Consider the following 27,871-nt stretch of genomic DNA (forward strand, 5'->3'; position numbering starts at 1 on the left):
ACTCAGGCTGTCTTAGTCCACTGCTAATCTTTCCAGGCCCAGGCACTTAGAATTATCTCGGGGAAGCTCAGGGAACAGAAGCTTGGGGTGACCCACAGCCTGACATTCCTCTAGCTAAAGCTGTGCATGACCCTTGGGAAAGGCCCCTAACTTCAATCCCTGAGCTTTCCTCTGAAGCATTAATTGAAAGGAAATAGAAAGGGTTGGTGACTGTGATGCTCAAGGACAATTTCTAACCCCGGTGGCCAGAGAACCTTAATCTGGGGAGAGGAATTTTAGGTGGGTTGTCCTTAAGTTCTTAAAGGCAACAGGAGAAGAGAGTTGTTTGGTTCTTCTAATTGTGGAATCAAGAAATTTGAACAAAATGTTAAAGACTCTGACAGAGGATAGAATGGACATGGGCTAAGTTGTGCCACATGTGCCATCTACTTCCCACTCGAGCTGGGGCAAACGGGTACAATACAGTTTCCCAGCAGCTGAAAAAGGGCAGCCCTGCCCAGAAAGAGCCAATTTCTGTGGGTTTAGAAGCTAAAAGAGATAGATGTCACTCAACTTTCTGAGGTCCCCTGACTGTAGGAGAGAGCTAGCAAGCTCCCCTGTATGTGAGCGAGGGTAGAATGGTAAAGGAAACTTCATCTCTTCGCCCAGATGGCAATCTTAATTTGAAAAGGACCTACTACTCCAGTCAAATTTGGATAGCTCCCTTCTCGAATCCCTACATCTGCAGCCATTAAAGAAGTTACCTCAAAAGAAGCTAGGAGTTTATTAATCTGTTTTATAGAAGAGAGTTAGCCAGTTCACATTATACCAAGACAGATTATGCAGGCAACTGAGAGATCCAGAAAACATCTGCTAAACAAAATCAAAATTAATGGTAAACAGAATGCAACTCTTGATAGCTGAAGTTCACCCAGATGCAGAGAACTATAAGGGGGCTATTAGAAGCAGCTGCCAATTAGGGACTAATTCCAAGAATTTTCAGAAAGGGAGGCTCTAGTCACACAGTGGGAACTGGCAGGTTATGTTTATTTAGGCGATTTGCATTGCTAAGGAGTCAGAGGCACTGGGCTGTGTGACTGTCACTCCTCTCTTTTTCTTTTCTGGGAAGACAGCAGCAGCATCCCTGCTCTCAGGTCTCCCTCACAGCCCTGCTGGAAGCGAGGCCAGGCTGGTCTGGACTAGAACATGTAAGTGATCCATCACTGGGAGGGTGGATAATGCAGTATGACACTGGTGCCCACCCCAAAACTCATAGCCTCTAATCACAACACAATCACAGACATCTGGGATAGTTTATAGATCACCCATGTTCCTAAGAGATGGCTGACAAGGGCTGAATTATCCTGGCCACTTGCTCAGCTCACTCAAGTGTTCTCTCATGGTGTAATTCAACATGATGGAGTCAGTTAGAGAAAAGTACTGGTTTGAGTAGATGAATTCGGGCAGACACAATCAGCACTGGCCCTCACAACGGACACAGGAGTGTCTTGGAGTGGTGAAGTCGGCACCTTTGGTTGAAGCCTTAGACGAAGTTGAAATTAAATTGTGGATGCCTAGAGGGGGGTAAGAACACCTGCAGTGGAAAGCAGATGAAGATGCAGGCATGTCTTCTCGCGGTGAGCACAGGTGGGTCCTGGGAAACTAGGGTGATACAGGACTGCCCTGAAGGAGGAAGGGCTCAGTCAGCTGGGGTGAGCATATGCCCTTCCCAAAAGACATCCTACAAGTCTTGCAGTCCTGCCACACCTCCTGATACTATATATTTCCCTTCAGGTTCCCCTGAGAGCCCTTACCACAAATCCAACTTGGAAAAAAGTGACCCCTAGACAGTTTTCTTCCAAGAGTCCCTCTTAGCTCTCCAGGCTTGGCAGTAGGCACAAATGAACAGAAGAGAGGATCAGTGCATTAAAGGGACATTGGTCCAGAGGGAGCCCTAGTTCCCACAAACAAGCATGGAAAACAAGGAAGGAGTCTCATGTGTAAGATGCTCTCCTCTCTCCTCTGTCATGGGTTGCTGAGGGTCACAAGACAGAAAGACTAATGTAAAAGCTCTCTGAAAACTTGAGAACTGATAAGTTATTATTATTACTATGCCACTATTCTGTTCATGCAATGCACATGGAAAGCACATGAGCCAAGTCATGTGCTCATCCTGGGCAATGAGGAAGCACTCTTTCTGCCTGAACTTCCTAGAGTAGACCTTCAAAGGACATTGCATGGAATGACAGCCCTGAGATGGTCAAAACCAACAAAATTAAGGCACCATGGGAAACTAAGTTTGAGAAATGCTGCATATTATACCCACTTGTGAGTCATATTTAACATCTTAAAGGTCTAATAGGTTCTGCAGTCAAAGTAGGAACAACGAGCGCAATGTTGAGTCCAGCATTGGCCAAATGCATTATTTTCCTAGGGCTGCTACAACAAAGCTCCACAATCTGGCTGTTTTTAAACAAGAGACATTTGTTTTCTCACATTTCTGGAGGCCAGAAGTCAGAAAACAAGGTTTTGTCAGAGCCACATGCCTTCTGGAAGCTTTAGATGATTCTTCCTTGCTTCTTCATAGCTTGTGGTACTTGCCAGCAATCTCTGAAATTTCCTGGTTTCTAGTCCTCCCTCCTATCTCTACTCCATTATCACAGGGTGCTCTCCCAGCATTTCCCTCTTCTAATAAGGGTATTACTGATAGGATTAGGGCCCCCTCCTAAACCAGTACAATCTAATCTTAACTTGATTACATACTTGCCAAGAAAACTATTTCCAAATAAGGTCACATCCACAGGTTCTGAGTTAAGATATTAACTATCTATTCTGAGGACACAATTCAACCCATAACACAAAGCTTATCTGAACGTGGAACACTTTGATCAATTAAGAATATCCAATGTATATCTACAGAACACTTCTTAAAAAGTTCCGTTCTCAAACCAAAGCACTCAGTGCCTCACTTGTGTGTCACTGGAACAGAATCAGAGTGAAAAGACAATACACATTTAGCAATGGGTGGTTTGCACTTAATTCAGAAAACAATTGTTGAGCAACTAGATCCCTGGACTGGGGCCATGAAGAATCTGCGATGAATGAGGTGAGGGTCTCTATTCTTAGAAAATGACATGATAGGATCCCTTAACTCCAAGATAAGGTAGAGTAAGTTAAACACTTTAAAAAAGACAGTTGGAGATATGAGGGAGAGGTGGCATTTCACAAAGATTAGGGACCAAGAGCGTTCAGGGTGCAGGAACAGTGTGATCAAAGCTAGAAGCAAGTAAGTGGGCTACAATCTGAGAACCCTAACAGCACGGGATCTCAGGCTGAGAGGAGTGCAGAAGGAAATAAGGCAGACAGCATGTCTAAGGCACACAGTACATTTGAGTCACCTTAATGATATCCAACCCCACTGCGATTTAGCCTAGACTCCATTCCCACTGCTAATTCTCTCTCAGTTCTCACTTCACAGCCTTGGTCTGTCACCAGCAGTTTCGAAAAGTCAGGTAGTATGAAGTTGTGGCTCATCATCCATGATGGGGATGAGCGGGAGGGGCACCAGGGTGGCTCAGTCTGTTGAGCATCCAACTCCTGATGTCAGTTCAGGTCATGATCCCAGTGTTGTGGGACTGAGCCCCATTTCAAGCTTTGCATTGAACATGGGGCCTGCTTGAGATTCTCTCTCTCTCTCTCTCTCTCTCTCTCTCTCTCTCTCCCTCCCTCCCTCCCTCCTTCCCTCCCTCCCCCTCTCTGCCCCTCTCCTCTGCTTGCACATGCTCTCTCTCTTTTGCTCTAAAATAAAATAAAAAAATTAAAAAAATTTTTTTAAATGGGATAATATCTTGGATTGTGTGACCCAGAAGCTATCTCCTCCAGAGCTCTCCAAAATCTCCTGGGCCTGGTAAACTAGGTAGAAAAATTCAGCGTTACTTAATTGTTGCTCTTTCAATTTTAGCTGTGAAATAACCCTAAGTGGTTGTTACGAGACAATAATGTCTTTTTTTTAAATGTTTTATTTATTTATTTTGAGAGAGAGAGAGTGAGGGGAAGGGACAGAGAGAAAGGTAGAGAGAGAATCCCAAGCAGGCTCCACACTGTCAGTGAAGAGCCCAATGTGGGCTTTGATCTCATGAACTGTGATGTCATGACCTGAGCCTAAATCAAAAGTCGGGCACTTAAACAACTGAGCCACCCAGGCACTCCAATAATGTCTTCGTTTTGTCTGTAGAAATAATCATTTATTGAAATATTTGTAGTACTTTTATTATTTTTATACTTGTACTACTCTTCTGAAGATTAACAGCCCCACCATTCAAGCAAGTGAATTCTCAGGACTTAAAATACTTGGAATCAACCTGTAAGGCCCCACTCTTCCTTCCTTCCTTCCTTCCTTCCTTCCTTCCTTCCTTCCTTCCTGTCAGGTTATATGCGTTGGCATTCAGGCAGTATGCTATTTCAGGGACTCTCAAACACTCAACTTTGACAAAAACAAGCAAGAAAGACATCAGTTCACAACGGGAGAAAATAAGTTTACGTGATGTCAGGACAAATTTGCCAGTACAAACCCAAAGTATATGTTCCCAGTCAGCCAGTTGTAAGAGCTGCTGCTTTCAAAGAGAAGTTATGAATGAATACAGCACAGCCCAACCACACCTTTGCTCATACTCTAACAATGTCAGTGTTCAGTGGATTTGGAGCCTGAGGTCTCATCAAGCCTTTTAATGCCTCTAAGCAAAAATACACATGATTTCCTCATATCCCAGCCTTACCATTAAAGACATTTCACACTGCGAACACAAGGACAGTGAGATTCCAGAACAGTCAGGTTTATATGCGATTCCATAATGCAAATTAATTCCAAAAATTCATACTCAGGGCTATTGACATGAATTAAATAGTATTCAAAACCAAATTTCATGCCGACCTCTCTGCTTAAGGCTATTTTCTTTCCAATTTACATGGTCATCAATAAGAAACATGTCCTCACAGCCCCACCCATATCCATCCAATTTCATTTAGTTTTGATATCCACACAATGCAGTTTACCCTACAGATGCAGTTCAGAGGGTTTTGAGCCCAAAACAAGAGATGATGCCAAATGGGAATGGAAGCCACAAAGTTCATCCTATGGCCACATTACCCAGATCCTTTGAATCCAGGGTTCCAGCACCATGAATAACAGGAATCAACAGGTTGGATTCGTTTACCAATACAGATAGCAGGGAAGGCTTAGGTTTCCAAGCTCTAGAAACATAATTTGATAACATGACATTCTATGTCTTTCATACTGGTGCTTAAAATAAGAACTAATCATGAGCCAAGGATATATTTAATTTAGAAGTCAATAAGAAACTTGCTCACATTTTTTTCGATTGCCACTCTTTTTAGAGACAGGGCTACGGAGAAGTTTGTGGTTAAAACGAAAACCCATGGTCAGACCCTAGATCAAGAAGCCACTTTGATTTCTGACTTCATCTTTCTATCCCTGCAATAAAGAGATGATTGGCAAAGATTCCACAAGTCATACAAAAGACATCTTCTTATAGACAGAAGGTATTGCTGCAAATGAGTAAGGAAAACTTCAATTTCCACTAAGACTTTTCAGAAATCACCACCCATATACACTTACCTCAGAGACCAGAAAACAAATGTGCTAGAGAAACTGGTAGGGAAAATGAACATCATGGAATTGTTTCAAAAGGGAAAATAATTGGCTATTTCTATTTCAGCTTAGCTAAAGCTGTAAAAATCTAATCAGAAATATTTTTCACAATGCCATCTTCTCCCAGATATTGAAATATTTCAAATCATAAACGATTTTTTTATTGTTGATGTTGTTTTCGCTTCATGAAATCAAATAATTACTTCGAACTTCACTCAAATATGAGGCTTCTTTCAAGACTGCAAACATGATCATGAATAAGCCAGTTCCCTAGACCTCACCTATGATGCTTGAAGGTAGAGGACTTCATTTTCACAAGCAAACATGGCTTTCAGTTCTTACAGTTCTCAGAGACAAGTACCAGTCAGCACCCAGAAAAGGCCACATGAAATTTCAAAGAACAAGCTTCCCATAGGCGGAAGTTCATCTTAGCTTCAACAGACTACTTCGAAAATGTCAGCACTGCGAAGGAAATGGGTATGCATGCATTTTCCCTACCTTCTCTTCTTGTGACTTCAAAGCTTCTGGACTCCTGCAAGAAAAGAAAGATTTTGTATTTCTGAAGAATAATTCATAGGTACAGATACTTGCAAAGATCTCACCTTTGTTACTCATTCACTTATTCACAAAAAGGTGAACAATCTCATAAGAACATGACATTCAGCAATGCTGGGTCTACTAAACTCTCAACACACACACACACACACACACACACACACACACACACCTGTAAATGTAAACAACTTGTTGCTTTGGGGGCTTAGGCAACAAATATATTGTTAATCAATCAGTTTTTAAGGAACAGAGCCAGTTCTCATGGTCTTCCTTATGTGGAACCTGGGCTGGTACCAAGTGTTAAGGAAGACCTTGTCACAGACTGATACCACATCTTCCACCTTGACTGTAGGTTCTGTAGGGCTTGGGGAAAACATAAGTAGACCAGGGCCAGAATTATCTGACCTGCAGTAGGTTGTGATTTGTGGTGCCATAATGAAGACCCCCCAGTGCTCCTGTGTGGGTCAATGGCATGATGTAGCAATGGACTATGCTCAACTCAGTAGTTTCCAAAGGATGAAATCCTAAAGACAATTTGGACAGCCAGTCTGTGCCACTGAACTAAATTAAGCCCTTGATTTGTTTTGTTTTATTTTTTAATTCAATCCCATCTTCCTGCTATGTGTAGGTGAATAAGCAAAGTGCTTGAGAAGTTACATAAGTGAAGCAGACAGAATTCTGCATTGAAAACATTCACAGTTGAACAGAAGGCTACAGAACAAATACAAATTATGGAGAAGTAAAGGGGTGGTTTTACCTTGAAAAAAAAACACCAGTGTATTCATATTCAGGTGGAAACATAAAGAAAAGCCTTTTTAAAAGAGCCTTTGAAAATAGCACTGCAGAAGGGGCAGGCTTTCAGACAAGAGTAAGGGAGGAGGGTACACTGGGAAGTGAGAAAGGCTTAAGAAAAGGCAGGGTATGCTCAGGAAGCAGGAAGAGGCCCAGTGAGAAGTAATGGGGAGAAAGGCTGGGAACATATACTGTGGTTTCACAACTAACAAAAAGTATCCACAATTCAGCACAAATAACAGGTTTAGGATAAAAAGTTTAATGTTGAGAGTAAGTTGAAAAGCTATGCTAGCAACCAAAGAAGAGAAAATAAAGTATCAAACTTACTCCAACTTCTCACCATCATAACCAAGAACACCATTCAGTACCAGCACTTTTTAAGCAAACGACATGTTTTTCACAACTTAGCATTCTTGTCTAGCAAACTTTTGGGGTCAGAAGGCAGAGGCAGTAAGAGAGATGAAACTGAGGAGGCAAAGTTTGTTCCCCATCCCCAAATTACATTCTTAGACTGCCACCTCTGTAATGAGCCAAAAGACTAAGTGGAGACCAATGGAAAATATATGCTATAGGCCAGCAGCCCATCAGCACAGCACAGTTAAACAAATGAGCTTCCGGGATGCTAGTTCCTGGAGGGGCACTCACCAGCTCAGGGTTCAGAAGAGGGAACACAGAGAATGGTAAGTGTTATGACAGATATGTAAGCTGCAAGGCACGTCATACACAGAGCTAACCCAGCCCCTCTGATACTGCTCCTCAGCAATCTGTTCCAGGGGCTGGCACCACATCCCTGGAAATAACTAGTATTTTTGGAAGAGGAGAAATGCATAAACAATGTGTACACCTCAAGAAGAATTTAGGGATGTTTTATTGCAATTGCACAAAAGTGATAAATTAAGGAAAGCTGACATCTGCATAATGCTGTATCTTCTTTTTTTTAAATAAAAAGAAGTAGTTTTAGTATTTCCTTTTTTTTTTTTTTTTAGTTTATTTATTTTGAGAGAGAAAGTGCAAGCAGGGAACAAGCAGAGAGAAAGGGATAGAGAGAGAGAATCCCAAGCAGGCTCTGCACTGCCAGCTGAGGAGCTTGACATGGGGCTTAAACTCAGGCAATGTGAGGTCATGACCTGAGCTGAAATCAAGATTCGGTCATGTAACTGACTGAGCCACCCAGATGCCCCAATGTTGTACCTTTTTATGTAACAACATGGTATCTTTAATAATTTGTTCAAGTCTACTATCATTTCTTTCAAGAGTATGTTATAATTTTCCTGTATGTATTCTAAATATTCCTTTTTTGCATATCATTTGTTACCACAAATAGAATTTCTCTTTGATTATATTTTCTAACTGCTTTTTGTTTGCAAGATTGTAATTAATTTTTATACATGGATTTTTAACCAGCCACTTGACTAAATTTCTTATTGCTTGAAATAGTTATTCCATGGCTTCTTTTGGGGTTTCCATTTATATATTTATATAATCTTCCAATACCTAAGATTTTATCTCTTTCTTTGCGATTCTTAGGTCTCTTGTGTCTTTCTTGTCTTATTGCTTTAGCTAATTCCTCAATCTAATGTTACATGCTGTGAACATCATGGGCCTACTGGTTTGGTTTCTGACTTTAAGAAGAAAATCTTTACTGTTTCCCTATTAAGGGAAACAAAATGGTGGCTTTTGGCCCAAGGCATGCTTATCCTATTAATGAAATACATGCACATTTTATTGAGTCTTTGAAATAAATGTATGTTCTGGCTTGTCCTTTTACTTGTTTATTTATTGACTGTTTCCCTCCCCTGGAATGACAGTTGGGATGGCGCCAGTATCTTTTTCATTCTTGTATCCTCAGGGCTATAATGGAGCAGATGCTCACTACTTGTTGAACAAAAAATTAAAAATGTGTGTTGAGTTTTAGCAAATATTTTTTCTGAATTTATGGAGGTTATCATGGGATTCTTTTTCTCCCTTGTACTATTAATATGATGACTTACCTAATAGACTTCATGGTATTCACCTGTCTGTTTCTGGAGTAAGCATTTCTTAAACATGATGCACTTTTTAAAATATATTACTGGATTCTGTTATTATGGTAAATGTACTTGCATTAATATTCATAAATGAAATTGGTATATTATTTTTAGGTGCCATTTTTCTCAGATTTAGAAATTAAAATGATACCAGCTTCATATAATGAATTCAGAATTTTTCCTTAAACTCTGCTCTGAAATAGTTTAAGTAAATGGGATTATCAGATCTTTAAAAGTTTCTTCAACTTCATTTCTCAGGTATTAATTAAAAGGGGAGGAAGTAAAGGGTCAGAGAGGTTAAACTTGTCCAACATCTCACATTTTGGTCAGTGGCCTGCTGGGATTTAAATTTCAAACCTTATGCACTTAACAGAGCTTATGCACATCTCCACTTAATTTATAGAGGTAGTGTGAAATCAGATGACAGATATTTTCAATTCAGGCTATGAAAGAAGAGCTTGCAAAGTTGGATTTAAAAAAAAAGTTTGTAAGGCATGGGAGAAAAAGGCAGCCAGAACTTAAATAGTCAATATTCAGAGAGAATAAAAGTCCTTTGAGGTGCTACATTTTCCTCTTAGGGTACTGTTTTGCATAAAGGCTGGGGGGAAAACAAGTGATGGTTTAGGGCTTAAAGAAGTCTGAGTTGAGAGATACCAGAGTTGTGGCTATCAAAGTAGCTAGAACTTGAGGGTCTGAAATCCTGGAAAGAACCAGAAGGAAGTGAGCCCAATAATCTGCACCCAGCTTCCTGTTGAGTTATAAGATTATGTCTGAGCTGCACATATAAAGGCAAGAGGATGACAAACAAGCAAAAATTAGTCTCAAACAAGCTAAAAAACTAAGACTTTTTCCAAGAAAAAGTGACCCTGATAAATGCAGCTGACTTTTAGTTGAGATCATAAACTATCAAAGAATTTCTATTCCTAGTAGATCAAGATGGTCTGCCAGTATTCTAGGTCTAAAAAACAAAAGTCAGGGGCACTGGGGTGGCTCAGTTGGTTAAGCATCCTACTCTTGATTTCAGCTCAGGTCATAATCTTGCAGTTCATGAATAAGGACCTGCATTGGGCTCTGTGCTGACAGCGTGGAGCCTGCTTGGGATTCTCTCTCTCTCCTTCTATCACTGCCCTTTCTCCCCTCACAAAGTAAGTAAATAAACTTTAAAAAAGAAGAAATAAAAAGAAAAGTAAATCCTCTCTGGAAGACAAAATTATCCACAGGCTTTACAATTTTTCATACATAATTTCCAACACTCAATCCAAAATTACGGTATGGCAGGAAATGAGATCAAATGACTAAAATCCAATAAAAATATACAGCAAAGATAGACTCATACTTTATCCAGATTCCAGAATTATCACACACAAGCTCAAGAATGATTATAACTAATCTTCTCAGGAAAATAGAAGAAAAGATGCTGAATTTCATCATAAAATCGCAATCCATTGAAAAGGAATCAAGTGAAAATTCTAGAACTAAAAGTTAAACACCAAAGAATTCAACAGATGGATTTAACACAAGATTAAACACAACTAAGAGTAAGCTAGAAGCTAGAGCAGCATAAAATAATCAGATTGAAGATCTTAAGGGAGAAAATAAAGAAGGAAAAATTTTAAAAAGAGTTTAAGAGACATTAAGGACATGGGAAAAGGTTCAACAAGCATGTAATTAACAAATTTGACCTACGTCTATCGCAAAAGAAAGAAAGAAAAAGAAAGAAAGAAAGAAAGAAAGAAAGAAAGAAAGAAAGAAAGAAAGAAAGAAAGAAAGAAAGAAAGAAAGAGTGGAAGGAAGGGAGAGGGAAAGAGGGAGGGAAGAAGGAAGCATGGAAGGAAAGAATTTGAAATTGAGCAGGAAACCACACACATCCAATTTTGGGGTTGATAACAAAGATGTACATGAAACACTGTAACCAACAACTGCATACTACTTATTCACCTCAATTGTCCATTCAACATTTATAAAAACTGACCATATGCTGAGCCATCAAGAAGTTTCAGCAAGTTTCAAATTACTAAAATCATATAGAAAACAAATACAGTTTTGTGACTATAGTGAAATTAAATTACAGGTCAATAACAGTTGGGTATGGAGAAAAATCTCAAAATACTGACCCATGGATTTATAAGTATGTCGCATAATTTCAAAAAGAAAATCACAAAAGAAGTAAGGCATTTTGAACTGAATGACAATTGAATTGTGGCATTTAAGAAAGTGTGGGATGTGGATAAAGCAGAGCTTTGAGGGAAATATAACCTTAAACGCATATGTTAGAAAACAGTAAAGGATAGAAATCGATGACCTAAGCATCTATCTCTGAAAGCTGGGAAAAGGACAATTTAAGTCCACAAAAAGTAGTAAGAAACAAATATGATAGGAGCAGAAATCAATAAAATGAGGGGAAATATATACCATAAAAATTTAAAGCCAAAAGTTGGTTCTGTGAAAAGATTAATAAACTTGATGGATCCCTCCCTAAGAAGGAGAAGGGAGGGAGGGAGGGAGGAAGGACACAGAATTTGAAATTGAGCAGAAAACCATACATATGCAGCTTCTGGGTTGATGACAAAAGTGTCAATGCAATAGGATGGGAAAAGGATGGCTTTTTTCTTCTTTCTTTTTTCTTGTTTTAAATATTTTATTTTATTTATTTTTTTAAATAGATGAAATTTATTGTCAAATTGGTTTCCATACAACACCCAGTGCTCATAGGATGGCTTTTTTCAACAGATGGTGGGAGATCAACTGGATACCCATGTGGAAAAAAAAAAGAACCTCTTATAACAAACATAAAAAGTATTTCAAGGTGAACTGTAGATCTCAACGTGAAAGAAAAAACAATTATGTTCCCACAAGATACCTTAATAGAGGATCTTCACCACCTTTAAGCAAGTGAAAATTTCTTAAATGGGATGTGAAAGGTAGCACCATAAAGGAAAAGAATGATACACTGGACTTTATTAAATGAAGATTTGTGTTGATTATAAGACAGAATTAAGACAGTGAAAAGTCAAGCCATTAAGGGTAATATATTTGCAATACACATACCTGCACACAAAGTACTCGTGCAGAATATAGAAAATAGTTTTGCAAATAAACAAATACAAATCACATAACTAAAAAATGAACAAATGCCTTGGAAAGGAAATTCCCAAGTTAAAACCACAGGAGGACACTGCTATACACAAACAGAAAAAAAAAAACAAAAAACAAAAAACAGTAACATCAAATGCTCACAAGGATACGGAGCAACCCTAATTCTACTCCTGAGGAATCAGCACTGGCAGGAGTCTCCTCACTGGTCTGAGTGTCAGTTCGACAGGGCTCCTCCCTGCAGACCAAAGCTGCTCCCTGCCGCCAGTGCTGTTAGTTATCTCAGGGTTTCCTTTTTTGGGGCCTTTTTAATCCTTTAATACCTGTTCAACCAATTCCCTATATTAAATTCTATTAAAAGAAAAACAGTGTGAGTTCTGTTTTCCCAACTCAACGGTTCCTCCCCTGGGTAAGTTCCCAACATAAGCTGGTCTGCAAGAGCATCAAACAGTGCATGTAACTGCCCATTACAGTACAACACATAATAGCCAAGAACCATCCAGATGCCCACCAAAAGAAAAAGGTGTAGATAAATGTTGGCATATCCATACAATGGAAAACTTCATGGCTATGCCAGAGAACAGATACAATACGCAATAACTGAAATCAACCTCACAGACAGGATTTCAACTTTGATGTCAAGCAAAAGAAAGCAGACACAGAAGAGCACAATTTGTAGGATTTTATTTCTCTAATGTTCAGAAGCAAAGAAAAGCAATTCCTGGTGACAGATTAGTGGTCACCTTTGAGAAGATTATAACTGAGGGGACACATAGGTGGTTTCTGGCGTGCTGAGAATGTTCTAAATTGTGATCTTGATGGCGGTCACATGGGTGTGTCCACTTTGTAAAAATTCATTGAGCTCTTACATTTAGGATATATACAATTTGCTCTATATAGGATATGCTTCCATTAAAATTAAAAAATGAGGGGCACCTGGGTGGCTCTGTAGGTTAAACGTCTGACTCTTGATTTTGGCTCAGGTCATGATCTCACGGTTCATGAGTTCGATCCCCAAGTCGGGCTCTGTGCTGATAGCCCAGGACCTTGTCTTCCTCTCTCTCTGCCTTATTTCCCTCTCACCCTCTCTGCTCCTCCCCTGCATGCACACACACACTCTCTCTCAAAAATAAACATTAAAAATAATAATAATAAAAGATGAAATAGAACAAAGTACCCAACAGCACAAATCAGGAGTCTGTTGAATAGAGGGAATAAATAATTTACATATGAGGAAGGTTCTATTGAGGGAAAAGGTGTGGTGTGCTCACCATCACATGAGTAGTAAGTAAGTGGCCCAGTCAGGGCTACACTTCAGTCTCAGAAATCCCACCCCCACACTCTGCCATCTCAAAGCAAATCTCAGCCAGTATTCAGGAGACATATGACAGGGATTAAACGTTGAGACTCTGAGTTGGAGGATCTGGGCTGGATCCTGACTTATTCCTGCCAGCTGTGCGCCTGCCATCTTTGGTGAACTCCTTCATCTTCCTAAACCTCAGCATGTTCATCTGTAGAATAAGGCAGGCATGGTAACTTCCTGTCAGAATAGCTGTGGTGATTAAGAGAAGTCATAATAAGCCGACACCATGCTTAGCATGGTGGGTGGCATATAGGTGTCCTCAAATGGTGGCCATCGTCATTGTTATCACCATTAATGAAGACAACTAAGGCAGAGAGGTGATGGGCTCATTTGGGGAGGCAAATGACTTCAACAGCTCCATCAATTATTGAAGCTAAATAAGAACGTGCCTTTCCAGTACTTGAAAAAGCAACCCCCCGAAAGCTGTAGCAGAACGATATAGAATAAAATTCATTGGCATAAATGACACCACGGCCCTGGATGCATTGCCTAAGGAAGAAATTATTTGCTACAGAAGCTTCAAACCAGATGGTTATAAATGAGAGTTAGCGCATGGGCATTACTTAATGACTAAATTTCTTTAACTAAAAATCTAATTTTATTATGGTATAAATCACACTTTCTTGAAGTAGGGAATTAATTTTAGATTTTTCATTCACTGTTCATAACCTTTCCATGAATTTGACAGCCAAATCATTTTAAATGTCATTTAACCAATACAATACAACAGCTTTATTCCTCATTGTACCCTTCCTGAATCCATTATCTTCCACTATAATGTAGGAGAACTTAAGTAAAAAATTACCATTCCATAAAGCTGTATTTTACTGTGCAGTTGAACTGCATAATCTTTATTTTTGAATCAATATAATGTGAGTGCTGAGTAATATTTTTCATAATCCGAAAATCTATTACAGAGTCTCAGCTACCAAAGAGTATAAATGAGGATCCTCAGATTCCATCCTTGGATCCTTGTCACGTCCACCTTAGGCGATGCTCAGGCTTTCAGTCGTGTGTCAGGCTTGGGTAAAGGGAGGTGGAGCATGGCCACAGACCGAAGGCACAGCTCCTCATCCACACGTCCAGCCATCCTCGGTTAGAGGGAAAGTCTCAGTCTGTCACTCAGAATATTAACGGGATTTGGTGGCTTCTGGGAAAATGCTGGCTCTGTGGGTTAGGAAGACAGGGATCAAAAGCACCCAATACCAAGAAGAGAATGATAGGAAAGCACCAAGCTGAGGGGAGCTGAACATGGCCAGGTCTCCACTCACAAAGTAGATGTGAATCTGGTGCAGATATGGCACAGGCTACTGAGGTCACCAGCTTCCAGCCCTCTGCCCACACCAGTGTCATGACAGTGAGCCCAGGACACACAGTGTCTCAGCCCAGCACCAGAAGAGCAGAAGAAGCCCCTGCTTCAGAGATCCCCGGCCCCCAATGCCTGAAGAAGCTATACAACAAAGTCCACAAGCTCTATTTATAGACCATTTGGTCCTGTTGAGATCAAAGCTTTGCTAACAGAACTAATCATTATTGAAATTCTGACAACTAAATTCTAAGTTTTTCAGAGCTGAGATGCTCCTAAAACTAATGCTTCTTTAACAACCTTTCTTACAGTTTTTCATTTATTCATTTGAATTTTAAAAACTTTAACCACTCTCATTTTTGCTAGCAAGACACCACTCTGCAATTAAAGTCTTCACTCGGACTGACAAAATACAGCTAAATAAAGGGATGCCTTCTGTAGCATGTATTCCTTTACTGACTCCCATATACTGAGCACAAACCAGCCATTCTGTACACTTTATCTCATTTATATGGTTCAGTTCAAGACAGGAGGAAAACCGCCTCATTGTTAGATTTCCCAGCACATCCTGTCTGGGTCTTCAAAGCCAGATGACAAGAGGATTAGGGGATTAACCCTAAACTCAAGTGCTAGCTTAAAAGCCAAGCTGAATTATCCAGCAAACAACAGGATTTGGGGGGTGGGGGCGCAGGGAGGGTAGAATCTGAACATCCGCTCTGCCTCCTGCCGTCATGTGGAGCCTGTGGCAAGTGCTCAAGGGCATCTCCAAAAAAGGAGATGTGGGCTCTTGAGAAATACCACTTAGTCCAAGGGTCAGCGGTCATCCTTGAAGCTCACATAGAACAGAGGAGCCATATAGGGTAAAAGGATGTGTGTCCTCTCTGGTACACTGCCTTAACGCCTCTGAGGTGTGTGAAAGGAGGCAGAGTCACAGCACTTCACCTCAATGTGCCTTGGAAGGTGGACACAGGGCCGGGTCCTTCCACCTTCAGCCAGCAGAGCCCACATGCTGCCTCATCAGGGGAAGCACACTTGTGCTTCTCAAGAGACCAAGAAAGAGAAGGGTGGGGCTGGGCATGGGCCACACACAGGCAAAGGAAGTGACCTTCTCCAACACTTTGGGGCTGAACCACAAAGGTACACTTAGCCAACTCTGTGTCCCTTCTATGTCCTAGCTAACAATAAATCGATCTGTGTAAGGGAAGTGCTGCTTACACAGGAACAGAGAGTTTAAAAGGTAGAAGGAAGAGACCATGTATGAACGATTTTGAAAAAATACCAAAGAAATCTCTGTACCATTAAGGTATAAGGCATTTATTTAAAAAAAAAAAATCATCATTATGAACCTGCAAATACTGTCCCTGTAGCATACTTGTGAGGGACATTAGTTTTATCATGTCCATAAGGGACAATGCGAAACAAGACCCTCACAGCCTCCAGAAGGTCTGAACAATCTGACTTCATGAGTGACTGCTCCACCAGCTACAGCCTTGAGGGAACCACCCAGATACTCCCACTTTAGTTTACCCATCTGTAAAATGGGAGACCAGACAAGCCAGTCAGGATGAATTAGGTGACGGCTCAGAAACATGGGCTGTGTCTCCCAGGCAACTCTTCCCAGTGCTTTCTGATGGGGAGCACAGAGTGACCAGTTATCGGAGAAAGCTATGATATTCTGAAGAGAAAAGGTATTAATAGTGATTATAAGACACCAGATAGGAAATAAAGTATGGGGATATTTCCCAGGCCTTCAGAAATTGAGATAATCTGGATGATAATTTTCTTGATTTTATAAGTAAAGAATGAATAGAATATTTTATGAGGATTTAGGGATTTTAGATTTTAGGTATTATTTAAAGCTATGTGTTAAAGGTTATTCACGACATTAAAAACAAGAAGGTGGCTCTGAATTTAAGGCCATCTTCTGTGGCAAACCTACCTAAGTGACAGTACAAGTAAACACAAAATCACATCTGAGGAATTAAATGTCAATGACTCATTGATCAGTTTAACACCACCGCCTGCACACAGTCAGATTGAGAGACAAAGGAGGAAAGAGGGACACTTTCCAGCTTTCTCTGACAACCCAACAAATTAAAAACTAATTAACTTTTTGATTTAGAAGGTAATGCACATCTCTGCCTCAGAGCAAGCCATCACGGTGTGCAGGGCCATCCTAACCGTTAGCAGCATGGGGCTCTAACTCGGCACTCTAGGGCACGGTTTTAACAAATGTCCTCAATCTCCAGGGATACCAGTCAGCTTCCCATTATGTGCAGAGCTAGGTGACCACAGCAAGCGACAGGCACACTGGATTGCCATTACTAGAGTGGCATCTGTCTCCCCCGCAGTGCACACTCATTCATCTCTTACCCCAGCACAGAGCCTGGCCTATTGCAGACCCTAAACAAATTTATTGCAAGAATCAAATCAGATTATTTCAAGATCTCCTGGCGAGAATAGGGGGTACAAATGAGGTTCTCCGTGAGAGTCATGGAGCACACTGGTTGTCATGGAAGCCTGACTTCCTATACGTTCTCTTTTTTAGGTAAGTTTCCACAGAAACTTCTTCCTTCTCTTCCTCATTCTGGGAGGCTTCATGTCCATTAGTTGTCCTACCAAATAAGCATCTCTCCCGTGCTGGCTCTGTTCCAGCAGACCATGTACCATTAGAAAATCAAGAGCACTTTGTGGGTGTTCAGGAGAAGACAGATGGCCTCTAGGAGGAAAGGGGGTAGAAGTTCACATTTTAATTATTCATTATACCCTCCAGGTACCATCCAATAGATGATATAACTCAGCATCAACCTGTTTAAGATGATCTTCAAATCTGCCACATTTTTTTCTCTGTTCCAACTGCAAGACCAAGATGAGGTTTAGAATAACCAATACCTAAGCCAACTTACACCTCAAGGAGCTAGAAAAAGAAAAACAAACAAAACCCTAAACCAGCAGAAGAAAAAATAAAGATTAGAGCAGAAATAAATGAGACACTAATTTAAAAAACAATAGAACAGATCAATGAAACCAGGAGTTAGTTCTTTGAAAATATCAACAAAATTCATAAACCCTTAGCCAGACTCCGCAAAAGAGAGAAAGAACTCAAACAAAATCAGAAATCAAAGAGGAGAAATAACAACCAACACGACAGAAATAGAAAAGATTATAAGGAAATATTATGAAAAATTATATGTCAACAAATTGTACAACCTAGAAGAAAGTGATAAATTCCAAGAAACATATAACCTTTCAAAGGTGAATCAGGAAGAAATAGGCAATTTGAACAGAGCAATTACTAGCAATGAAATTGAATCAGTAATTGAAAACTCCCAACAAACAGAAGTTCAGGACCAGATGGCTTCACAGGTGAATTCTACAAAACATTTAAAGAAGAGTTAATACCTATTCTTCTCAAACTATTCCAAAAAAATAGGACAGGAAGGAAAATTTCCAAATTAATTCTATGAGGCCAGCAATACCTTGATATCAAAACCAAATCAAGACATCACAAACAAAAGAGAGCGAGAGAGAGAGGGAGAGAGAGAGAGAGAGAGAGAACTACAGGCCAATATCCCTGATGAACATAGATATGTAAATCCTCAACAAAACATTAGCAAACAGAATCCAACAACATATTTATTTTTTTTTCAACGTTTATTTATTTTTGGGACAGAGAGAGACAGAGCATGAACGGGGGAGGGGCAGAGAGAGAGGGAGACACAGAATCGGAAACAGGCTCCAGGCTCCGAGCCATCAGCCCAGAGCCCGACGCGGGGCTCGAACTCACGGACCGCGAGATCGTGACCTGGCTGAAGTCAGACACTTAACCGACTGCGCCACCCAGGCGCCCCAAGAATCCAACAACATATTTAAAAAATTGTTCGTCAAAATCAAGTGGGATTTACTTCTGGGTTGCAAGGATGGTTCATTAATCACAAATCAATGCATGTGATATATCACATCAATAAGAGAAAGGGTAAGAACCATAGGAGCACTTCAACAGATACAGAAAAAGCATTTGACAAAATACAACATCCATTCATGATAAAAAACCCTCAACAAAGTAGGTTTAGAGGAAACATACCTCAACCAAATAAAGGCCTTACATGAAAAGCCCACAACTAACATCATATTCAATGGGGGAAAACTGAGAAGTTTCCTCTGAAGGGCAAGAACGAGACAGGGATGTCCACTCTCACCACTGTTGTTCAACAGAGTCCTGGAATCTCAGCCACAGAAATCAGAAAAGAAGAAGAAATAAAAGGCATCCAAATTGGAAAAGGAGAAGTAAAAATTTCACTCTTTGCACACAATAGGATAACTCTATGTAGGAAATCCTGAAGACTCCACCCAAAAACTGCTGGAACTGATACACGAATTCAGGAAAGTCACAGTATACAAAATCCATGTACAGAAATCGGTTGAATTTCTCTACACCAGGAATGAAGCAGAAGAAAGAGAAATAAAGAAAACAATCCCGAGTACTATCAAACCAAACAGGATACCTAGAAATAAACTTAACCAAGGAAGGGGCAGACCTGCACTCTGAAAACTATTAAAAAAGTAAATAACCTAGGTCTAGAAAATAAAAAGATAAAGCAGGAAAAAAGGCTGCCCCCTCGCCCAAGCATAGTCCTCAGGTCTGAATTTCTAGTTCATTCTTTTTTTGACATGGAGCGTGGGGGGAGGGGTGTCACAGATATGATCTGACATAACGATGCTAAAAGTTCCAGATCCGCACACGGTAGGGCTGGAGGTAGGTGACACAGGGTGGGGTGGGGGTCAAGTGGGAAAAGGGGGCCTGGTGACAAGCCTGAAGGGCACCTGATGGGAATACGGATGAATACCCCACAAGCGGCAGATGTCTAAGGACAGGCAAACTTAACGCCCCCAAAGAGAGACAGGCAAGCCTCCTCCATTTCTGCATCCTCACCAGATTCTCTCCTCCTGCCCAGAAACAGGCGCCTCCCCTCCCACCCTCCGGCCTGGCCTGTGGCCCTTCCAGCCTCCTGGCCATCTCCTGAACTTTCTCTTCACCTCTCTTTCCTCACTCCCAGACTCCTAGGGAGCACCACCTGCTCTGCCCACCACAGTGATTCCCCACAAGACACGCAGCTCTGCACCCAAGGCTCTTGGCAGTGCTCCTGACTGGTCTCATGACATTTATTCACCCCTTCATTCCTTCATGTATTCATTCAATAAATATTTGCTGCCCTGGGAAGACAGCAGTGCCAAGACAGCCACAGTCTCTGTGTCCATGAAGCTTATGATGTGACGTGAAGAGACAGACAACAAGCAAATGAAATTTACAGAACGTGTCAGGGTAAGAAGCAGCAGGGTCACAAATAAAACAGGGGACGGGGGCAGAATCATGAAGGGGAAAGGACCTGCTATTTTAAAGATTTTTTTAATGTGTATTCTATTTTTGAGAGACAGAAAGAGCGCGTACAAGAGCGGGGGCAACAGAGAGAGAGGGAGGACCCGAAGCTGGCTCTGTGCTAAGAGCAGAGAAGCCTACACGGGACTTGATCCCAGGAACTGTGAGATCATGACCTGAGCCAAAGTTGGACGCTCAACTGACTGAGCCACCCGGGTGCCCCAAGGCTTGCTACTTTAACTGGGTGGTCAGGGAGGACGCCTCCAGGGGACTGTGACTATAGTTGAGACCAGTCCCTAAGCCTGACCTTCCCCTGTTCAGTCATCCCTTATGTCCAAGAAGCCAGCCCCACTCTGCATGCTCTTCCCCCTCCATGGCTGAGGCACGAGCATTGAGAAACGAGAGGGGAAGCATTTGTCCCAGAAACGGCAGGGACCATCACAATGGCAGCTTGCGTGTGCTGACTTGCCTCCTTCAACCTTCAGTGCCCCCCGCCCCGCCCCCAGCAAGGAACCTCACTGATGTCTTCTCACTCCTGCGAGCCTCCACCACCGTGCCCTCCACTCAGTACTTGCTGATTTTTGATTGCTGTCTGTATAAATAATTGGCTGGGCCTCCCGGGGGTATCCGCTTTTGTACAGGGAGATAAATCTCCAAACACACTTTGATTAGAAGGCACTTTCATTGTACCACTATAAAACTTATATTAAAAATGGAACTTAGAGTAGTTTAAATTAAATGAGTTATATATAATTAAAAAGCCTTTAAGGCACAATAAGGCTCTTTTTCAATTTTCGCTTATAACAGAGTCAAAAAGGAAGAAAGGCACCCGTGGTCAGCATAGCTGGATTGCTATTCACCTAGTAACTAGCCCGTCTGAGAGTTCCAGGTAAAACCAACAGTGTTTTCACCTGCTTCTTAGGTGGGCAGCTCCAGGAGCTCAGCTTCAAGACTCGAGGCAGTGCCTGTGAGATGGTTGTGAGAACAGAACAGGGCTGTTCCAACAACAATGAACACCACTCCTCGGCTGGAGAAATGCCTGCCCTACATCTGCCAGTTCAGAAGCCAGGTCAGCCTGAGTCACCCACACCTCCCAGAAGGGGCCCTGGCTTAGGGCAAGGGCACATACAAGATGTGTCCCCAAGAGCCTGAGTCCTCTCTCTCCCTGAAGGACAGATGCTTAGAAGGACAGGGAGGAGAGAAGTAGTTGTTTTGCCTGCATTTCTTCCACGGGCAAGCCCAGGGGTTTCCAAATGGCGATCTTTACACAATCCAGAGCCCAAGCTGTGTCCCACACCAATTAAATGACAATCTCTGAGGTTGGGACCCAGGCCGGTATCAGTATATTTTTAAATATACACAGGTGACGCCAATGTGAAGACGTGTTTGAGAACCATTGGGCAAACTAAATATCTTACAAACTCTCCCCCAAATTAGGCTCACACTCCCTACATCACTATGGTTTATGGTGGTGCTGGACAGCCTCTGAGGGACCACCAGGGCTTCTGCGGGGGCTGGCAGGGCTGTACCAAGAGAAGATGGTGTCACTGGCACAGGACCTACACACCATGGCACAGATTTCTCTTTCCAGCAAGATTTAAGCAAAGCCAGAGAGAAGGTGTGGGCAGGCCGTGCTCTTTCCACAGGGAGAAATGCCACCTCGCCATCCAAGGCTCAGCAGATCTCAACAGCCACTGGGGGTCACTGGGGAGGGCAGGCCCAGCATCCAGAACTCAAAGTCTCTCCAAAGACAGGGAGAGTGGGGTAACTGGCCTGGAGCACACGAGCTGATTTTGTGCAGCCACAAGGCTCCCAGCACATGGGGTAAGTGGCTACAAGGTGCTGGCCTCTGGGAGTTTCAGTTTCCTTGGCCGTCAGAGCAGACTCTGGGTGGTGGCTAAGAGATGGTCATGAGAAGTGAGAAAGGAGGGAAGCCAATAGCACCCCATGTCAGGCAGCTGCTGTAGCTCACCAGTGCCCACCCCCAGACAGCACCCTGGGTACGTCAGGCGTCACCGCACCCCAGCACGGAGTACAGCACCCAGGATGCTCGGCAATGTCTCAGGGCCTCTGGAGTAGAGGAGGGGGCAGGAGTTCACCGAGGCAGGTGGGCAATGACACGGAAGGGCAGGGTGGTACGTAGGCTCCAGTGGTTGGTACAGTGTCAACCATAACCCATCAGCATGTGGCTGTACCGGCCCCTTCACACCTCTTCTTACACCAACCCTAGGCTATCACACCTGAGTTTCTCTCACCCTCCAGGCTGCCTAGTGGCTCCAGGACAATTCAATGCCAGGACTCCTTTTCCTGTATCCTTCATGTGTCCTGCCTGGCCTACAGAGCTGACCTTCTCTCCCTGTTCACAGGTGGCTGTGACCACTTGCCTGCCACGGGGTGGGGGCTGCAACCTCCTGGGGTATACACACCCACCTAGATGAGGTAGGCATAGCTCTAAAGAAGCACCTCCCACTACCACAGCTTGACCAGGCTTCATGCCCCATGTCCCTGGGGCTGCCCTCCCACTCCCACCTCTGGTGGGGGCAAACGCCTTCTTCCATGATGACCCCTCCAGAGCAGGCACAGAGCTTGCCTCTGGCTATAACCCAGGGCTGACCCCCTTGCTCACTGGGTGTTGTGACCCTCCAAAACTTTTATCTGACAGTAATCTCTTTGTTCACCCGAGTGGGGAACTTTGCCTCCCTCAGGCCCCAGAGCCCAGCTTCAGAAAGGGAGAAAGCTTTCATCATCCCTTAGGAACTTCCCAAGGCCAACTCTTAGAAGCAGAAACAGACACTACCACCCATCATCATGCTTAGGTCTCCATCCAGAGCCTAGACACCCACGGTGTCATATGCATGAGCACAGCAGTGAGCCTAGCCAGGCCCTGCCCTGCAAGAGGGCAGATGCTCAGGGACACACCGGACAATGGCTGCAAAGTCCCACCAGACCCCCTTGTAGAACTGGAAGGAAATGGTCATGCTCATTCTGCTGGGATCCATGGCTGCCCTAGAAACCCTTTCCCGCAGTAGGAGAACTAAGCAAAAGGTGCATATGTTGGGGAGCCAGGGGCTGAGTAAGGGCAGGACCTGCTCTGCCACTCTCCACAGGGAACGTCAAGAAACTGCCCACTGCCGAGTTCAGGAGGCTGCCTCAAGCTCCATTGTCCTCTGGGAGGCAGGGACACCTTACCTGATTGATAGGTTCTGTTTTGGCCTTTCAAGCTCAGTGTCATCAAATGTCCTTTTCTTACCCTCAAAAAAACATGTAGTATTTTTCAGGCTAAGAAAAGCCTCAAACACCAAGCTGTGGTGGTTAGGAGCATAAGTGTGACCATTAGAATGCTAGGTGAAGGGGCGCCTGGGTGGTGCAGTCGGTTGAACGTCCGACTTCAGCAGGTCACGATCTCGCGGTCCGTGAGTTCGAGCCCCGCGTCAGGCTCTGGGCTGATGGCTCAGAGCCTGGAGCCTGTTTCCGATTCTGTGTCTCCCTCTCTCTCTGCCCCTCCCCTGTTCATGCTCTGTCTCTCTCTGTCCCAAAAATAAATAAAAACGTTAAAAAAAATAAATAAAAAAAATTTAAAAAAAAAGAATGCTAGGTGCAAACCCCAGCTCCACCATGTCATATTTGAGAGACTGCAAACAGCTCACCTACATCTGAAGCCTCAGTCTCCAGATGTTTAAAATAAGCAAGTTAATGGGGCACCTGGGTAGCTCAGTCGGTTAAGCATCCAACTTCAGCTCAGGTCATGATCTGACAGCTACTGGGTTCAAGCCCCATGTCAGGCTCTGTGCTGACAGCTCAGGGCCTGGATCCTGCTTCAGATTCTGTGTCTCCCTCTCTATCACTCCCCTGTTCATGCTCTGTTTCTCTCTCTCTCTCTTTCTCTCCCTCAAAAATAGACATTAAAAAAAATTTTTTAATAAGCAAGTTAACAGAACTTCACAAAATCTTTTTAAGAAGTCAGTGAAGTAATGCACTTAAAGCTTTGACAAAATGGTAGTTGCTTATTAACTTTGTCATGAATAACTACGGAATTCAAGGGATTCTGTATCAGGAGCCAGAATTCCTATCGAGAACTTCCTCATTCTTGTAAGGAAAGGATAACAAGAGTCATTCAGACCCCCGGAGGCCACCTTCCCTGTCATCGCCTTCCGTGAGGTGTCTCCAGTTCCCTAATACTCCATAATTTCTGGTTACACAGAAACAAACATCATTTTTATAAAAACGTTGCTAATTCAACAAGACTTTGCACCTGGCTGGGAGCAAAGCTCAGCCCCACAACTGGGAGATCATTGACTGTATCTTGCCTTCCATGATGACTGGCCTAATTATCCCACAACAGCTCAAATGTGATGTTGCTCACTGGATTCTACAGGGCGGCAGACTTTCTTAGAAGAGACATCTGGAAAAGGTAGGACTCTTCCCCCCATGGAGCTCTTCTTTCTTCCCAAAACAATTCCAGCTAAGCCTCAGAGGAAGTGTACTAAGGAGCTCCCTGCAGCCATAGGCGACGTGACCGTGGAGTCACGGGGCCATGTCCAAGACCCAGAGCCTGCTCGGTGGGCAGGCCATGAACCCAGGCCCCAGGTGTCAGGAGCACAGGCCCCAGGAGGGAGAAGAGGGTTGGGGTGGTGACTGGTGAGAGATGAGGCAGCCCGTGGGGGTCAGCCATTCTTTCTACAACCTGTCTGTGGGGCTAATCTAGGGATGGGTAGGCTGAGCTTCTGAACTGTTTCACACACACAGGCCAGGTTGGTGTGGCAAGGTTGGGGGGAGGGCACCGATGAGTCAGACATCAGTGACAGTGAGGCCGGCAAAGCACAAGAGCAAAGAGTTAAGACCACATGGGCATGGCTCTCGAGACCACAAAGCTCAACTCCATAAACTGCCTACACTTCTAACAATCTGCATCTATGCTCCTCAGAGCACCGAGAGGGTGCAGGTGGGCTCCTCAGCCTCGCCACCTCGTCCCCCACTTTAACCCGCTTTCCTACTCCTTCACTAGAGCCTCCCAGGCCTGCCCCCACACCCCTGCTCAGAGCTCCCAAATGTCCACTCACATGTGGGGACTTGTCCCCCGGCTTCTCTGAGGGGAGGCACCAGGTTCTCAGCGACTAGACCTGGGCTGCGTGGCCCAGGGCCCTGGAGCCGTAGGTTCACGGGGCGGCAGGGCCATGGGGCTGGCGGCAGAAGGTGAAGGCGCAGGAAGGGGTTTGCAGCTCCATGGGAAGGCCAGCCCCCACAGACATCAGGGAGGGGAAAAGGAAGCATAAGCAGGAGATGGTGCGGCTGGAAGAAGCGAGGTGACAGGTGGCCTGCAGTAGGGCCCAGGACATCTCTGGGGCCTCGGAATGACCTTTTCTAGATGTGAGCTCTGGAAGGAGATTCTGCTCCAGGCTCTCAGAGTCCTTGATCTATCACTCCAATAGCGGGCCTGGATGTCCACCCCTGCATTTCTTCTCTGTCCCTTCCCACCAGATAGGGTCTTATTCTACCCCCATCTCTACTTGAGGGCTCCTCCTCCTAACATACTTGAGTCCTCCACCCACACATATCACCACCATCCCCTTCAACACCCTCCCACCTCCATGAGTTTCTTCCCAACCTCCCCTCCTCCCAGCACCTCTGCGCTCGAAACCCTCCTGTCACCCACGGTTTGGCCCCTACTGCTCACGGAACGTGACTTGTACTCTTAATTGCTCAGCATACTGCAAGTATACAGGTGATTTCTTACAAGTGCTCTTTGTGCTTATTCTTTCTCCCTTCTCATAATCCCACCGTAAGACACCAGCCTACGTACAGGAATTTCCTATAGAATGCAGCTCAGGACCATCTTTTCTGGTAGCACAAGAGCAGTCACTTTGAATGAGATTAGGTTTACATTTTGTTATACATCTTCATCTAGAATGCCTCATGAATCGCTGATAATCTGGTTCTAGTGAGCATGGCCCCAGAAGGGTCTTCATTACTAAAAGTTACCAAGCCAGTTGGTACAACCACTTGGACGGAGAATGGACATGTGGCTCAAGGTGGGGCCCTAGTGCGACAGCTAAGTCTTCTGGACTAACAGTTCTGGCTCTGGGGTGGAAATGCCACATGCTGTGGTGCCCCAAGGTAGAGGACACACAGCAACAGTGAGCAGCCATCCCCACCACGCATCCAGGCTCGTCGTCCAGGTGGGATCTAGGAGGCACGGAGCCAGAAAGTACATGGCCATGTCAGGTAAGACCACCTTAGGAGAGGGTATAGAGGCTCTGTTTTAGGGAACAAGTTTTGGAAGCTTGCAGGGCTGGGGGTGCTCGGGTTGAAATTCTGAGCCCTGGACACCACGCGGCTACTGCAGTCAACATAATGTCCAGTCTATGTGGGGGACACTCTGGCACTCCAGCCTCTTCCAGCCTCCAACCCACCCTCTGAGGGCTCAAGAGCACCAAATCATGGGTCAGGACCAACCTGTGACACTAGATCTGCCATCGGTCACACCCCGAGGTGAGGAATGTGTGGACTAACAGAACAAGCATCCTGCTCTGAGACCAGGGATGTAGCAGTGGGACCAGAGAAGGCAGCAGCTACTTTCTCCTTTATTACTCAACAAACGTACCTAATTTCCTTTAGGCTACAGTTGAGAAATTAACTTAATCACTACACACAGGTAATAAAAGATGAACAACTGACAGAGGTGTTTAATTCCATCTGCTGATGCAGATTCCGTTCAGCAACAGCAGACTGCTCCATCCCCCTCCCAGTCCCCGAGCCCATCCTGGGCCCACGGGTCCTCAAGCCCCAAGAATAGACTCATAGATGTCATCTCTCTTCAACCACCTGGCTCTCGGACAGAGCCAAGCACACAGCTGGGTGCTCAGTGGATACTGATTACTAAGATTTAAGATCACCAGATGCCCCAGGTGACCCAGACAGCCCAGGGCCCAGGGACCCATACTAGGTAGGAGCTACATAGCATCCTGAGAAGGTCAAGCAGGAAGCTGTGCTTTGGGACGCAAGGATATACTCCTAAGCCCTACTGCCAGGGGATGAACACCCAAGCATGAGGCAGAGAATCCCATTCTTCACAGCCAAATGCTCAAGGGAAAACAACAGCGTATGTAAAAACCAAACAGAAGACAGTGGAGGAGGAGGAGGAGGAACAGTGGGGCAGATTCTAGAAGCACTCCAATTAGAACATCTACCTGGCAGGCCTCTCCCATTTGCCATCTCCCAGTGTGCCCACATCAAAGCCTGTTTCACCGGAATGGACGCACAAAGTGTGCCATCAGCAGAACCTGAAGTCTTTACCAAAGAGGAAGAAACTGAGCAGGTTTTAAATGCAAGGCTCGAAAAAGAAAGGAATGGGGAAAGAGTGATTTTCTTTCTTTAGAGAGCAAAATGTGAATGATAGAATAGCTTTAAAAAGTTTTTATTCCAATAGTCCTAAGACAAGCATCAAGAAAAGCCATCGAGAGTCTTGCACCTATGAAATGACACCTCCAAAGACAACTTTGTTCCCACTGCCCTCAATCCCTTCCTCTCTTTGTAGGGACATTTAGCAGCTCCCCTCCCCCGAGGCACAGGCTATTTCTGCTGACCCTGAAAATTCTGAGCACAAAGAGAACATCTTGTGTTTGCTTGAGGTTACATTTCATTCTCTGGGCTCCCACTTGGGGATGAGGTTGTGATGTGCCTGCCACACTGATGCTGGCTTCCTGACAGAAGG

At 43.8% G+C, this 27,871-nt stretch overlaps 1 protein-coding gene across 4 annotated transcripts in view; it reads right to left on the bottom strand.

Moving 5' to 3' along the window:
* Positions 1-27,871, bottom strand: part of FSTL4 (follistatin like 4) — a 725,054-nt gene that overhangs the window by 368,397 nt on the left and 328,786 nt on the right. For all 4 annotated transcript variants that reach the window (XM_019831942.3, XM_045058882.1, XM_023255130.2 and 1 more), the window contains one exon: positions 6,146-6,179. In XM_019831942.3, the coding sequence (XP_019687501.2) occupies positions 6,146-6,179 (34 nt within the window). The remainder of the gene's footprint in view (positions 1-6,145; positions 6,180-27,871) is intronic.

Source organism: Felis catus, chromosome A1 (genome assembly GCF_018350175.1).
Source record: "Felis catus isolate Fca126 chromosome A1, F.catus_Fca126_mat1.0, whole genome shotgun sequence".
NCBI classification, from domain to species: domain Eukaryota; kingdom Metazoa; phylum Chordata; class Mammalia; order Carnivora; family Felidae; genus Felis; species Felis catus.